At 41.2% G+C, this 15,242-nt stretch overlaps 1 protein-coding gene across 2 annotated transcripts in view; it reads right to left on the reverse strand.

The window, feature by feature from the left end:
* Positions 1–264: 264 nt before the first annotated feature.
* LOC148344181 (ras-specific guanine nucleotide-releasing factor 2) overlaps positions 265–15,242 on the reverse strand; it is a 36,392-nt gene continuing 21,414 nt past the window's right edge. The window contains exons 13-29 of one of the 2 annotated variants that reach the window (XM_088294431.1): positions 14,416–14,552; positions 14,056–14,138; positions 12,617–12,865; positions 9,770–9,862; positions 8,408–8,859; positions 7,772–7,897; positions 7,092–7,181; positions 6,480–6,586; positions 5,117–5,229; positions 4,841–4,901; positions 3,309–3,412; positions 2,967–3,051; positions 2,499–2,696; positions 1,941–2,020; positions 1,739–1,856; positions 1,596–1,664; positions 265–1,290 (exon numbers count right to left, since the gene is read on the reverse strand). In XM_088294431.1, the coding sequence (XP_088150557.1) occupies positions 1,198–1,290; positions 1,596–1,664; positions 1,739–1,856; positions 1,941–2,020; positions 2,499–2,696; positions 2,967–3,051; positions 3,309–3,412; positions 4,841–4,901; positions 5,117–5,229; positions 6,480–6,586; positions 7,092–7,181; positions 7,772–7,897; positions 8,408–8,859; positions 9,770–9,862; positions 12,617–12,865; positions 14,056–14,138; positions 14,416–14,552 (2,258 nt within the window). In that variant the 3' untranslated portion in view covers positions 265–1,197. The remainder of the gene's footprint in view (positions 1,291–1,595; positions 1,665–1,738; positions 1,857–1,940; positions 2,021–2,498; positions 2,697–2,966; positions 3,052–3,308; positions 3,413–4,840; positions 4,902–5,116; positions 5,230–6,479; positions 6,587–7,091; positions 7,182–7,771; positions 7,898–8,407; positions 8,860–9,769; positions 9,863–12,616; positions 12,866–14,055; positions 14,139–14,415; positions 14,553–15,242) is intronic. The other variant, XM_088294438.1, reaches the window with a different exon arrangement.

The following is a 15,242-nucleotide window of genomic DNA, read 5'->3' on the forward strand; positions in this document are numbered from 1 at the left end:
AGGCTCAGATTCTTGCTAGCGGACTTCATGGCTAGTGACATGCTTTTGGCAGAACAGCAATGAAATTTGAAAATGATGATTGCAAAGACATGAATATCTGTGCAGTAAGAAAGGCTCTTATTAGTGTGCCATCCAAACGTTCACTCGACTGCTTATCCTGTTAAAGGTCACGGGTGAGCTGATATTAGGCGAGAGGAGAGGGACAGCTTGGTCAAACCAAGGCCAAGGTACATCTAGACAAACTACCATTCGCAGCCACATTCACACCTTTGGAACATTTTGAGTCTTTAATGAACTTTAACATACATGTTTGTAAATGTGGGAGGAAGCCGCAGTATCCAGAGAGCACATGGGGGGAACATGCAAAAAATGCTAGAGCCTGGACGTGCGAACCTCTAGACCACTATGTTGCCTATTTTTAGCGTTTTCATAGCATAATAATCCCTTCTGTAAAACATTGATGCGCCACTTTTCAAAAAAGAAAAAATTAAGATGTAGTCATTAAATCTGTTCAGAGTTGCACAAGAGATAAGCAGTTTGCTTTGCATTTCTGTACTGATTGTGAAGTGAATCTTGAACTTGAGACCAAACTGTAACTTCAAACCGAACTGTACCGTTACCCAAACTGAGATGCGGCCTCTGGTGTGAACAAGTTTAACACCCCGGCTCTCCATGACATTTGATGGGTTTAAGACATGTGCGCCGTAGCAGCCCACTCAAGATGCATCGTGCTAAGTGGGCGGAGTCAGAGATGAAGCTGAAAGCCATTTAGACATTTACACAGTAAGGTGAAATCATGCAGGGGAGAGCATTTTTGGGGGCGCAAGCTCTTGCTCAAGGACGAGGTGCAACACAACACGGACGACAACACGGAGACGCTAGCTAAGGTATCTCGCTGTCACGCCCTCTCTGTATGCTACATTTCTAGAGATCCACTCCCTCCATCGAGTGGCACCACGCTTAGGAATGGCGAATGCCGGCGGCGGCACGGCGCACCGCTTCCTCAAAACCCTCAACCCCATTTCCATCATGCCATCCTTGAGGACCAGCGGTCCAGTGGCTTGAATCAAGTGTTCCCAGCATTCCGCTTCCAGTCTTAAACGCTTTCCAAGGCTTCTTCTTCTTCATTCGATCGCTTGAGAACACATGCTAGCGTAGACCTCGGCTAGGCTCCCGCTCGCCAAAGGGCGCTATCGATCAGGCAGGAAGCCTGGGCTCAATCTTCAGCGAGAGGTCATAGAGAGTGTCTTCGTCCATGATCAGCGTCTTATCCAGGAGGTACTGGGTCACCTGCACAGAAATAATAATAAAGGGAAGGAGGAGGAATACAGGCCCCTTGTTGTAGCCACATAAATACCGTTAGATTATTTCTATGTTCCAGCAATGCCTCTCGTAAGCGTGGTGAGGCGCGTGCATATATATATATATATATATAGAGAGAGAGATGATTTGATTGATATCTTTTTGTGTTTTCTTTTCTCATATCATTAGTTAAATATACATTTTGAACTCCCGGAAGCCCCCACCCCCCATGAAGACCCAAAAGCCCGACACGCCACCAACAATGTCACTCTTGAGAGCTGAGAGTCATGTACCTTAACTTGATGCTCTATCCTGTAGGGCGTCTGCTGGAACTGTCGGATCTCTCGGATGATGTGAGAAATCTATGAAGAAATGTTGTCAGATGATTGGATGTATAAATTGCAGTACACTTGAGGCTTGCGTAAGAGTAGGGTACCATTCTCATTTTGGAAAAGTTGACAAGTCCCTCTTCCGTGAAGTTGGGCGTTCCCTCCTCAATGAAGGCCAAGTCGGTCAGGTACATTCCCAAGTAGGGCACGCATGGAGGGTTGCAGCTGAGGCAGCAAAAGTGGTCAGGTCAGGGCATCAGTACGAGGCGCGCTATTGATTGAAATGTTCAGGACTTCTACAAGGCTCACTTTTTCAAGGTCTCCCTTAGATTTTTAAACCTTCCTTCCGAGGACACCGTTTTCTGTAGTTTATCCATCAGCGCTTTGGTCTGTGCAGCAGGAGAAAACCATGTCAGTCACGACACACATGCGCTTCTAATTTGGCAAAAGCAGACAATTTATTTGCCAAGGAAAGGTGCTGCTGCTTTGTGACAGCAAAAAAAAAAACTGAAGTGGCTAAAAGTCTAAATTTGGGGAAAAGCTGTTACAGTATTTGTGCTGATTGCCTTTCATTGTTCAAAGCGAGGTACACGCAGTGCAACAAGGTGGTGAGGGGAAGTGATGGTGTCACACACCGCTGATGAAATTTGTTTACATTTGGCGGTTTGGCAGGTGTTCATTTCAAGCCCCCAATTATAGGCAATCACCTTTGTACATTTTCTCTGTAACTCTAACGATATCCACTCAACCCCAAAGGGAGACATCTGAACACAAAATAATCTTATTCCAAAAATCCCTGAAAAGGTCAATTGCTATTAAACACCCTGCGGGCTCCTCCTCAGTCAGCGGCGCTGGTGTGACGAGCACCTGTTTGCTGATTTTAGCCCAGGTCTTTTTCAGGCGATAGATGGCGCTGCGATTGAGTGCCGACGTGATCTCCAGGACGCCGTTGTAGTTGTTGAGGCAGCGGCAGATGTCGGCCACGACCACCCACTTCTCGATCGAGCTGGCCCTGGAGCCCACATCTGTGTGGGTCATGATCTGCGACGCCACCAAGTTACTCATCTGGGGACAAAATAAAAAAAAAAATGGATTCAGTAAATAACAAAGGTTAAGAAACATATGGCTCGTGGGCCAGGTACAGCCCATTCCATTCTTTAATAGTCCAGTATTTTTTTCATTCATTTGGGCCATTTTTTATTTTTTTTTGCACTTGGTGTAAAAAGTTTGGGAAGAGGATTGAAGCTTCTTCTTTAAAACGAATGACCAAGCTGCCGTGTCCATTTTGAACATCAAACGCAACCCTAAGGACAAACGTTTTTGAACGACACTCACATCATTGAAATGTTGACTTGTTTTCATGATGTATGGGGTCCTTTCTGTCTTGTCAAACTTCATCCAGCCTTGGCCCAGGAACTCTCTGAGGAAATGAGAAATTACACAAATGTAATTTAATGATCACGTCTTATCTGAGAAATACATAAAGTCGACCGGTAGATCGATATTGTCCATGCATTGTAGCCTTTAACTCAAACTTACTTGGATTATTTTTACAAAGCACTTTCCTAAAACGTTCAAGTTGGCTCAAAAATCGCGATATACAGTAATGTGAAAACACATCCAGTCCTACTGTTTCTTCAGCATGCACAGTGACAGCGCGGTGGGAAGATGACTGACTCGTAAGGGATGCTCCTGAAGACGATGTGATCCAGCAGCGTGATTTGCTCAGCCAGCTCCATTGCGGACAGCGACTCGAAACACTCCGCCTTGGGACAGTCAGCCTGAACACGCACATGTAAACGTGCATGTGAATGTGCACAAAAAGTACATGGACAAGTGGGGGAATAAACAAAAAGTAGACACGGTGGTGCCTTAAGACACTTGTGAGTTTTTCAAGTTACAAGTTATCGTACTTCTTTTTGCTGGAACTTGCGAGTATAAATCTGAGATACAAGCGCCGTATGGTGGCCGTGAACTTGAGTCTCTTCACAATAAGAACCAATTTAGGCAGATATTGACATTTTTTTAAATGGCATTGAGATGTTTCTTGCCATTCTCAGTTGACCTTTATTGTCAAAACTAAACATAAAAAAAAAGGAATTACACATTGTGTATTTAAACAATTGCATCGCCTTGCCTGAGGACAGTCCAATTAGCCTAATGCTAACAAACAATGCCAAATGCAATAGAAGGGCTAACAAATAGCATAGGAGTTGCAGTGTTCTAACCCTGTAAGCAACACATTTTTAACACAAATGTTGCAGCAACACATGTAGACTGCTAATAGAGCAATAGTCTAATTCTGAATATTCTGCTAAAAATTATTAAAATTATTGCATCTCACTGAGAAAGTTTGACAGCTAAAGTAGTAGCACAACTTCGATTGAATTGAAGCAAAAAAAAAAAGCAGCAAAAATGGGTTCATTCTTTCCATCCAACTCAATTATGTCATCAATATATATTTTAAATGGTGTATTTTTACAAAGTACATATTATAGAGGTTTCTTTTATAAAAACATGACAACATTTGCGTTGTTTTTTTCTGGGTTCATTCAATCAATCAACCAACCAACCAGTCACTTTATTTAATCCCTTGAGGGTAGTTAGAAGGTAATTGTGAATTGGTCAGTATATAGCAAATAACGGAAGGTAGGTTCTAAAAAAACAACTGAATAATAATTCTAATAATCTGAATGCGGAACCATGAATTGCAAAGGCTCAGTGTACTGCATCATATAACACACTTTGATGATGAAGAATAGTTTTTATGGTCATTGTCTGGAGGACGTACCAGTGTGTGCTGACATAGTTTACGGTCCTGTACTTTGTGGGCGTATGTGTGCGTGTAAATGCACTTCTCGGCCATTACTCGATGAGGACAAGTGAAGGTCCCACTGTTCTGGGAGCTGTGCTAGAGAGGAACCAGGGAAATTAAAGTTGTACTTGGGCACATGACAAGTGTGGATATTTAAGTAGACCAGAGAGGCCCTTTTCACAAAAGAGAGTCCTCTTAGCACACACATTTTCAAAACAAAATGAAGAGTTGCTTAGCTCCACAGGAGGTAGAATAACTGAAAAGTTTGCCATCAACAATGACCGACTCGAGTAGGGGAACAATAGAATGAGTGAAGAATGTCATTAGATTACGTTTGGCTACCTAATGTTTGGACCAAAGACAGGTTATGTTGAGCGTGCGAGTGCTTTGTCACCATCTGTAAGATGTCTTCGATCCTCAGTTGGGCGTCATCTTGCTCGTCTTGAGAGAGGGCACTAACGGGAGCAAACAAAAAGCGGTGCAAGGACACGTTATTTGAAAAGTGAAACTTTATTGAAATTTACTAATGCACTTGAATTAATAATGCTCACTCGAACTGACACTGTTCAATGGGATGTTAATTTTACGATATATGAAAGTAAAACAGCGTGTAGAACACGTGTGTGTGTGTGGGTGTGTGTGGTGCGCGTGTGTGCGAGTGTGTGTGTACCTGAGTATGTTGGCAGTGGCTTTCCTCTCCTGAGGCAGAAGGTCCGGGTCTCGGAGGACTTCCTCCAGGAGGCAGATGACTGACATCTTCAGTTCTCCGTTCATTTCAAAGTCCTCGTCGCACAAACACAACAACAAAAGGATGGACTCATGTGTAAATGTTAACAGAAAGGCAAATAATATTTGCTTAGGTTAAAAAAGAATTCATGACATGACATTTTGTAATATCCGCTGGATTCATTTTGTTTTTTGTTATATAAAAATACGAGCATAGCGACATTTTTAGTCATCAAGCAAATAAAATATGGGAGAAAAGCATCACAGATGAAAATAATTCGTTTTACTATCATAATATTTATTTTACGGATGGTTTCATGTTGATCTCTGAATAATTTTATTTCATATGCCCGTTTATTTGCCTACACATTATTTTGCCTTCACTGCCGTACTTTATAATTATTTAGAATCATTTTTCATCATTATATTTGTTTCAAAATGTATTTTTCCTTTATATTCATTTCTTCCTATACTTGGAAGCTTGTTTTTTTTTATGAGTACAAAATGTAATGAATATGGGCTGAAATGGGACATTTTGAATCATTTATAATTATTTGGACAAATGGAAAAAAAACCTGGCGGAAACATGGAATGTTAAAAAAAAATGTTTTGTCAGGAATATGAGAGACAATATACTATTTCAATGATGAGATAAAAATCATAATTACTAAGTTGTGTATGTAGTTATTTCTAGATATGTCATAATTATGGGACCCTAAACCATAAATACTGTGGTGGAAACATGTTCCTACATTTCACATACATTCTGTTAGTCAGTTTATCTATTTATAATGCATAATGTATTTTTATATTTCAATAAGTATTCATTTTTTCTGTTTAGGTTTGTTTATTATTCATTTAGCATTTTTTTTCTTCATTAATATAGTGGCCCCTATAATTTTTTAAGCCTCTCGTGATAAATCATCTCCCCTTGTGATTGATTATCAGTCATCGCTGTGAAATCATTTCCGTCTGCTAACCTTCCACTCTTCCCGAACACTTTCCCCCTCTTTCTCCGTCTCAGTCAGGCCATCCAAAAGGTCACTTTGAACGAGCTCCTTTGCCCTTTCACAATGTATATCAGTGCGCGTGTGTGTCTGTAATAGGAAGCCTAACAAAGCGTTTAATATGATTGAAGAAAAGTCATAGGGCGGATCAATAGAGTTGAACGAGACGCACGTCTACGGAGAGAAGTGCGCGGGTCATTAGAGCCCAACTAGGGCCGTTTCTTGCTGCAAGGAGCACGAAATATACAGCGACTTTAATGAAGGGATGCCATACAAACACACAGATGCACGCACACACACCTGTGAGTGCTTAGAGACCCAATGCCGCAGTACGTTTAGAACTCGGTTGGTTGCAGCCCGTCGGATGATGAACTCTTTATCGCAAGTTCTTTCAGAGTTGTTGAACACTGTACAAGAGAGAAGATCTTCATCAGTGTCATCATCTTCATGTAGATTAATTAAAGGGCAAGTATGCAGTTTTTTTTTTTTGTACAACTTTTATGAACAACTTTTAACGGATTTCTATGGGTAAAGAAAATTGCACCCTCACGCCGCACCTAAAATAAAGATGACCAAAACAACCTCTCAGAATTAACTATATAATATGTATATAGCGCTATAGTTCTTTATAAAGTATTCCAGTACAACATAGATTTCTGCTTTTTGGTATGAATATATTTCAAAATATTTAGTTTCCTCCATCCATTCATTTCCAGAAGCACTTCTCCACATGAGAGTCGCAGGTGCGCTGGAGCCGATCCGAGCTGTCTTCAGGCGGCAGGTGGGGGACACCCTGAACTGGCTGTCAGCCAATCGCAGCTCAGAATTTCATTGGTGAGTGGTGCCCTAGCGCTCTTTCTTGGCCTTCAGCCACTTGTGCGTGTGTGTGTGCGTGTGTGTGTGTGTGAGTACCTGGTGGTGTGCCATGCCCCGCTGCTGCTGTGGCAATGGCAAAAGCTGAGGCAGGAGAAACTGCACAGCGTGAGTTCTCCCCCGACTGGACTGTAGGAGCGCAACATGATGCCCCAAAATGATGACAACAGGCATAGAAAAGTACAGTCAGTACGACTTATGGTCAGAATGGAAATAATTTATGGTTACATAGAGCATACATTTTTGTTCATTTAGATTTACGGAATTTTGGAATTGAAGTGGGCTTATTTATTTATTTATTTATTTTTTACTGGTTATATTTAAAGGATGAACTTTGTCATACTTGCCCACAGTGTACATCTATAATTAATAGATACAACATGTTCACACTGCACTAAAATGAATGATAAAACAACGCCACATTAAAAGCCGTAACACATCATGTTGAACGAAAGATTCAAAGTTGGCAGCATAAGAAAAACAGCAGGTTCAATAATGCCGGTCAGAACATGCATGTACATACAATTTTGGAATGCGCAACAAAATAACCACAAAAGAAATGTCGCTGCACAGCTTTTTACTTTATTATTTTCAAATCTGTTTAAAATAGAGGTATATATTTTTCAATTCTATATTTATATTTTTCATGTTCCAAAATATGGTTCCTTGCTTTATAAAGGACAACATTGCAAAGCACCACGGCGCATGTAAAATCTGACCTCCGGGTGGCCTGAAGCGCAGGTGTCGCGGTGTGGACGGCGAGCGACACGGGGACATGTCTCCTGCCTCGCTGCCTTGAGGAGACTCGGGAATAATTTTTTCCAGTGACACTGACTCCAAGACCGCTAGGAAACAACAACGAAGATGAACAACATGCACTCTAATGGTTCTATATTTTTTATTGGCATGCCCATTTCAATTACTATAAGCTAAGTCATTTCACCAGACCTGCTGTCACTCATTCAGCGAAATAACTTTGTTTAAATAACGAGGCCCCGATTTCACACTAAGAACATTTTAAAGCAAATTTCGCCACTAGAATGACTTCAGAATATCATACATCGTCCGAGTCATGTCAATAAAGGATCCCACATGAACATGAATAGTGCAGTGGCAACTGACATCGGCTCTCTTATGTGATGTGAGTCACCCATTGTGATGCTGAGGGTGGCACGTGTGACCCTGGGGAACAAGCTTTTTTTTCCCGACGTACTACAATAAATTGTAATTGCACATCCACTCCAGTAGGTGGCAGCAGCACTCTAATTGCCCATTGTACGCAGCAAGTATTAACTATACGGTGCAGGTTTAGCTTCACCTAGCCATGAAATGACCAGACGCAAGGCACAACTAACCTCTGCGTATGCTCCGTCTCAGTTTGCCACAAAAAGGATCAATCTTGGGCGCGTCCTCCCCCTCCGTGCTCTGGCTTGGACTCTGCTCAGGAGACGAAGGAATGAGAGGCACTTGGTCTTGTGGTGGAAAGGTGGAAGAAGGAGGAAGAGGAGGAGAGGAGGTGGTCGGCGTCGGGGTTTGGGGGGTGTGGGCCGACGTGGGGCTGCTGGCGGCCGACTGGGACGTGTTGTGGTTTAGTCCGGAGATAGGACTGCATAGGTCCAGACCGCCCACCCTGCCGCTGACGGGCGAGTGCAGGGAAAGCTTCCGGGCGGGCACGGGCGAGGAAGTGCGGGACGAGATGGAGAGAGGAGGGGGAGAGGAGAACTTGCGGCAGAGATGAGGAGATTTGTCATTAATGTGCTCGCCGCTGCGGTTGTTCTGGTTGGTGGCGAAGAACAGCTCCAAGGACCTGAAAAAAAAAAAGAACATGGAGTGCTATCTTACAAAAACGGTGGAACACAAGCAAAGTCATTAAGAGGACTGAGGAACACCAAGGCCGCCGCTATTCTTTGCACCCAAGGCTCATTCATCTGAACGTACAGGTTTTTTTTTTTCAATACAGTGGCGGCTTCAGTTTCAAGTGACTTGGGAGTTTTGCGAGATTTTATGCGATGACTTGTGAATGGAGACTCAACACACTTCATAAAAAGCAGCATTTTTGTAAAAAGTGAACAGTTCTTTAAAGAGGTGTCAATTTGTTAACGCCCACTCCCAGTTGACTTTTTCTGTCAAATTGAACATAAAACAAAGAGAATTACACTTTGCCATGTTGCTTTGACAGTGGGCTATTCATTTGAATATTCTGTCGTCCAGATGCTTTTTGCCTTTGGTTTTCAACTAGTCATTTTCCTTTTCCGGACAACATCTGTTTTTTTTTCGGTTACACTCTTCATTGTCTTCACATCTTAAAAAAAAACAACAAAAAAAAAAAAACTTTTAATAACCACTGGACTGTCTTTCCGAAAACTCAATAATAAATCAAAACAATCACGCTCGATGCAGCCATAATCAAAGTCAACCACAACCATTGAGGAGAAACAAGCAGAATTTGCACGGCACGATTGAAAACGGGTAAAGGAAAGGAGAGGAAGTTTATTGCAGGCAGCAGAGGAGATTGAAGTGAATCACTACGGATGCAAGAATGCTTTCAATTCAACGTGAGAGCAGAACATGCCGCGCTGAACACAAATCCACCTCCGATGTCCAGGCATCCAAAAACGAAATTGGCGAGCTATGCATGAGGTGAGCACGACTGAAAGACGAGGACAATCGGAGCATAGAGGGAGGAGACAAAAGACAAAGAAGAGGAAGCTGGTTACTTGGACGGATCCATGGCTATCTTCTTGATCTTCAGACTGTAGTCAGGACAGATGGATGAGATGGACAGACGGTCAAATGAGTGGTACTGCGCCCTGCAGTTTGGACGCAGCATGGCGGACACACGGCCGGCGAGCACAAGGAAACGTCAGTTGGATGGAGAGTGAGGGTGGGAAAAGGAGCACTGTTGTTGTGTTGCCGTTGCCAACACGTGAAAGCACAGAAAAACGCTGGTCAGATGAGGTCATTTGTTCACAAGCAAGAAATGAAAGGACATGGACAGATGGTGGAGCCAAACGATGAGGGGCCATCAGTCACGGTTACCTCTCTCGCTCACTACACTGAAAAAAATGGGGGCATAAAATGGAGTAAATTCAACACAATTTCTTTCACTATCATACATATAAGACACGACTGTGAAAATGTCATACACATTACTGGAAACGCGACATTATTTTTCCCACGTTATATTGAAAAGCTTTTTACTTGCATGCGCGACTAAAACGGTCGGACAAACATAACTGAAAATGAAATCCTCCCGTACACACTACAGAAACACTCTCCCACACACCACTGAAACAATCTTATGCAAATCTCTGAAAGTCACTGATGCACAATGCTGAAACACTCACAAACGACTGATTGTCTTTTCACTTGCATGCTCAATGAAATCTGCCTCACACAAACTTCTGAAAGACTCTCATGCACAGTATTGAAGCACACACACTGATGACATAATCTCATGTTCACGATTAAAACTCAAAACACTCTCTCACAAAAGTGAAACACTTTTATTACCGCAGCTAAAACGCTCTCACAGGACTCCGGATTCTTTCACTCGCATGCGCGACTAAAACAGTCTCACACTTGCCACTGAAACCCTCTCACACATTCAACTAAAATACAGTCAAACAATTGAAGCACTCACATTGCAAAATACAGAGACACTCACAAAAATGAAACATCCTCATACACGAGCGTTTCAGTTGTGAGTGGAAGAGGTCATCTTGAATTACAAGTATGTCTTTTGGCCCCTCATACAAAACACTCCTGCACCATCATAGAGTCATGTATCAACAATTAGACATTTAGAATAAAATGAAGAAAAGCATGGTCATAGATTCCCCCCGGTTGTTTTTGTAGTAGGCTCCATCATATCTAAAAAGTTCTTCAACCAAAAAGCCCGCTACCTCCAAGTCACAGTTTTTACAGGAGCACCCCCTGTCTTTAAATGTAATAAAATAACCTTTTTTTTCTGAGAACGTATAGGTCTACATTACAGAGACTGTCTTTTCCAGAGTAGAATACGTAACAAGTTGTAATGTTTAAAATTCACTGAAATAAAAATACGACTTTCTTCTTGCGAGCTCATTTTGGAAAATAAAACTTTATTCTCGTAAGATTACTACTCGTCATCCAGATAAAATGTCTCAATTCTTGTAAAGATTGCAACTTTTCTTTACATTTTTAACTATATATAAAAAAGTATCAATTCATGGAATTTAGGGTTACAAAGTTATGAATTATGAGGGGTCTCAAAAAGGTTTGAGAACCCCTGCTTTGCAATACTGTAAATATAACAGAGGGCATTTATTCGACATTTATTTCAACAGTTGCACCAAAGCTTTCCGCTAAAATTTCACATCAACTTTCAAATTAGTGGCAATAATATAATGACACTTTTGCAGCAAGCAAAGGAAGTGAACTAGACTTTTAAAGGAGGGTCTGCACACACACGAAAAGCCTGTTCCAACTGAAAATACGAGAAGGGAATATAAACAAGGAGATCCAATGCAGTCGGAATCCCAAGAGGGCAGCTAGAGCTTGCGGGAAGGAGAAAGTGACAGAAAGCTTTCATGCGGTCCATATTAGACTCCAACATATATGCCAAAGCACTCTTACTTGGGAGATGTACATATAAATATGAGACATATGTGTTTAAAAAAGGAGCGCTATGTGGTAATACATTCATCTTGAAATAACAACTTGAGAAGCACATGTACTTGAAAAAAGCCATTGTGGCAACCCCAAACACCGACTTTTGCAGATGTTACTAATGGTGGCTTAGAGTGAAGTAAAGTGCCGTATTTTGTGGGATTTTTGGCTTTCTTTATTTTTTATTTTTTAGATAGACTAGCGTATGACAACATAAGACAAAGAGCTCTCAGTTGGAAAGTTAAACAAATATTCAGATCTGGGCAGTCCGTCTCGGGGGCAAAACGATTAGGACGGCCATTTTTGAGGCGACAATTTTCAAAAAAGGACTCAATGAACAAAGGCCAGAAGTTAATTTTAGTCTGGACGCTATTTTTTGGGAGGGGTTTGGGGGCCGCCAATTTTATGAATAAGGCCGGAGGGTGAAGGCCGGGACCGTACCAAGATAGCGACCGGAGAGCGGGGGACTGACCGTCAAAAAAGGGTCAAGTGCCCAGCTCTGCAAATATTAAAAGACAAAATAAACGGTCAAATGTTCTGCCTGTAATTTATATCTTTATTGAATTTACATTAATCATTATATAGTTTCCTAATAAACTGAACAATTATTGGGATTTTATTCTGCCAAGTATCAGAATCGAAAAAAAAAAATCCTCAAGTCAAGCCCTATAAATGAGTGTGGAAGTTGTTGTGCAAGTAATTGTACTTTATCTTAATTTTTAAGACGTATACGTTGGACATTCTCAATCTATTTAGTTACTCAACTGCAACAAGAGTAATCCCTGTGGAAAAAAGATCACTGCGAAGCATTGAAGCAGAGATTCTGCTTCGACTGTTTTATTTTATTTTTGTAAATGTATACTTGGAGGTATTGGATCAATGGTGTGTGTTTTTGCACGTGTGCAGTGGGTGACCTGATGGGAATGGAAGAGAAGGGCTTCTTGTAGATGTCGGCCAGTTTGTCCATGACCACGCTGGCGGCGGTGAAGATCCTGTACGTGTGCAAGAAGGTGTTGAGGAAGTCGATGGAGAGGAAGCGCAGGTCGGTCAGCCTCTCCAGCAGACGCTCCACGCTGGCGTAGCGGATCTGCGGGACCTTGCAGGAGTTGAGCGTCTTGCTGAAGCAAATGTCAACATCATCTTTATGGAGACGCACATCGGATCTGATGAGGTACACACACAAACACGTACACACACAACGCACAAGCATGGGTGACTGCTGCTGCAAAGCATGAGAAGAGCTGAATTCAAAATGGATTGGATTTAAATCGGATACACTGAAACCTCTCAAGTCAACGTCAGAATGTGGCCAGCACTTGTCGCACAAATCTTCAGGTTTTGCGCTGGGATATTTTGCGAGACTTCAGCTCCGCAAGCAACAAATGATTAATTACGGGAATGTCTTTCAGGACTCAATGGAACAACTATACACCCATTTTTACATTTGAATGACAAAATGAAAATTAAAAACATACTGTAATATTTTTGTCTAAACAGCAAGTGTTTAACTGAATTTGACATTAAAACACAATTAATGTGAAAATAAAAAAAATATTTTAATGTCTTAATACTAACACTGGTTAACATATTTTTCTACCTCTATGATAATTTAAAAAAATACAATCAATCATGTCCTATTTACAATGGCAAACCTTTTTTTTTTTTTTTACATTTCTATAACAATTAACAACAGTGACCATTAAATGCAGTACAATTATTTTGTTTGTCTTAATATTAACTTGTTTACACTATTAAAAATAATAATTTTTAGGTCGGAATTATAATAACACTTGCACCACAATTAACAACGTTGAAATTTAAATGAGATTATTTTGTTTTCAGTAATTGACTTAGTTTTACACTTGTATGCCAATAACATTAAGCACTTTGCAACTTTGTTTCACATAAAGTAAGCGTTCTAATGACATCACAACTAGGTTTTATGTTTTACCAGTAACTACTGTTAACTTAGTTTTCCAAATTAGTCAAAACATTGCTTGCCCGGTTGACAAAAGTTTTATGATGGTGCCGGTTTGACCATGGAACAGATTAATTCTCAGTCCGTTATTCCCAATGGGGAAAATTGTTGTGAAATCCATACAAATTGTCCTGGAACGGAAAGTGTTCGACCTTGGAGGTTCCACTGTATTGCAAAAAAAGAATGAATATCAAATCAGATTACATTTCAAAACCCAAAAATAATCAAGAAATGAAGCATAATAAAAGAAAAATAGTGTTGTTATTTTTTTTGTCTGTCAGAATCAATGCATGTTTAAAACATCATCACCCACATGTGCTTGATGTTTTGCAGCATGCGCATGAAGAGATGGCCGCCTCCTCTTCACACACTTACTTGATCATGTGAGGCACGGTGACTTTGGAGTTCTCCTCAAAGACGCTGGTCATCAGCCCATTGCAACGGATGTTATCTATACACTAAAAAAGACGCGAAAAGGGGGTGGGGCGAAAGAAAGAATGGAGTAGGGAAAAGAGGCCAAATTATTGAAATGAACAAACACTTTCTTGGTCTTGTCTTGTGTCTACATGGAGCTTGTGTGTATTTGCGAAGGTGCCGAGCTGAACTCACCTCCAGGGAGCTGCACCCACGTCTGTGTTTACGTTTCACTAAGCCTCGACAAAGCCCGGCGGGGACACGTTCTCACTATTTGGAGGTTCTTGTTATTCTCTGTGAGTGTGTGTTAGTGCGTATCACCTGGCTAATATCGCTGGTCCACGCAGCCTTCTCCTGCCGCGAGGGCGCCAGCAACACGACAGTGAACGAAGCCGAGTCGGCCGGCTCCACCACCAGCTTGAAGTCCAGCTGACCAAACACCTGACCTCCAGCTTTAGCTGAAGAAGAAAGACGCATGTTAGGGGTGCTCATTAAATTAGTCGCCTCATTTTGACTTCACACAATGTGGGAATCAGGTTGAAAGCAGTTTACACTTGGGCTGAAGCCATTAATTGAATAACACAGTGCATTATGTTTTGTTGCAAATATTTTGTATGCAGTATTTTTCTTTTTTTTACTTCTTATTATATGTTATTTTACGTACACGTTCACACTCTCATTTTACATAAATAGTACTTTACATATATAATGGCGAAGCATTGACATTAGCTCGGCATTGCACACAGCTCAAAAGGAGCATATTACATTCACCTTTTAATAGCTACAGATTTATTTTTTTAGGTGCTAGTCATGTACACATCACTCAATGCATGGATGTTAGCTTAGCATCGCTGTAAGCTCAAAGGAGTGTGTTGGATCAACCTATTCATCTCTATGGTTGTGTTATAACACTGGTGCTGGTCGTGTACACTCCTGCAAACATGCTATTTTTGGTAGAGTACACCGTATATCACTACAAAGCATCTACGTAATCGTAAAATAGGTGAAAACAGGAAAAAGCAAACATGGTGGCACATGAATGTTATTACATGCACGTTATTATCCTCCCGCAAGCACCAACAAGGTAAGCTTGAATTAACGTTTAAAACTTTTCAAACAGTTTCCAGCACTTTTAGCATATTTATTTG

This window comes from Idiotropiscis lumnitzeri, chromosome 1 (assembly GCF_059441095.1).
Source record: "Idiotropiscis lumnitzeri isolate Australia: NSW breed Sydney's pygmy pipehorse chromosome 1, RoL_Ilum_1.0, whole genome shotgun sequence".
NCBI lineage: Eukaryota > Metazoa > Chordata > Actinopteri > Syngnathiformes > Syngnathidae > Idiotropiscis > Idiotropiscis lumnitzeri.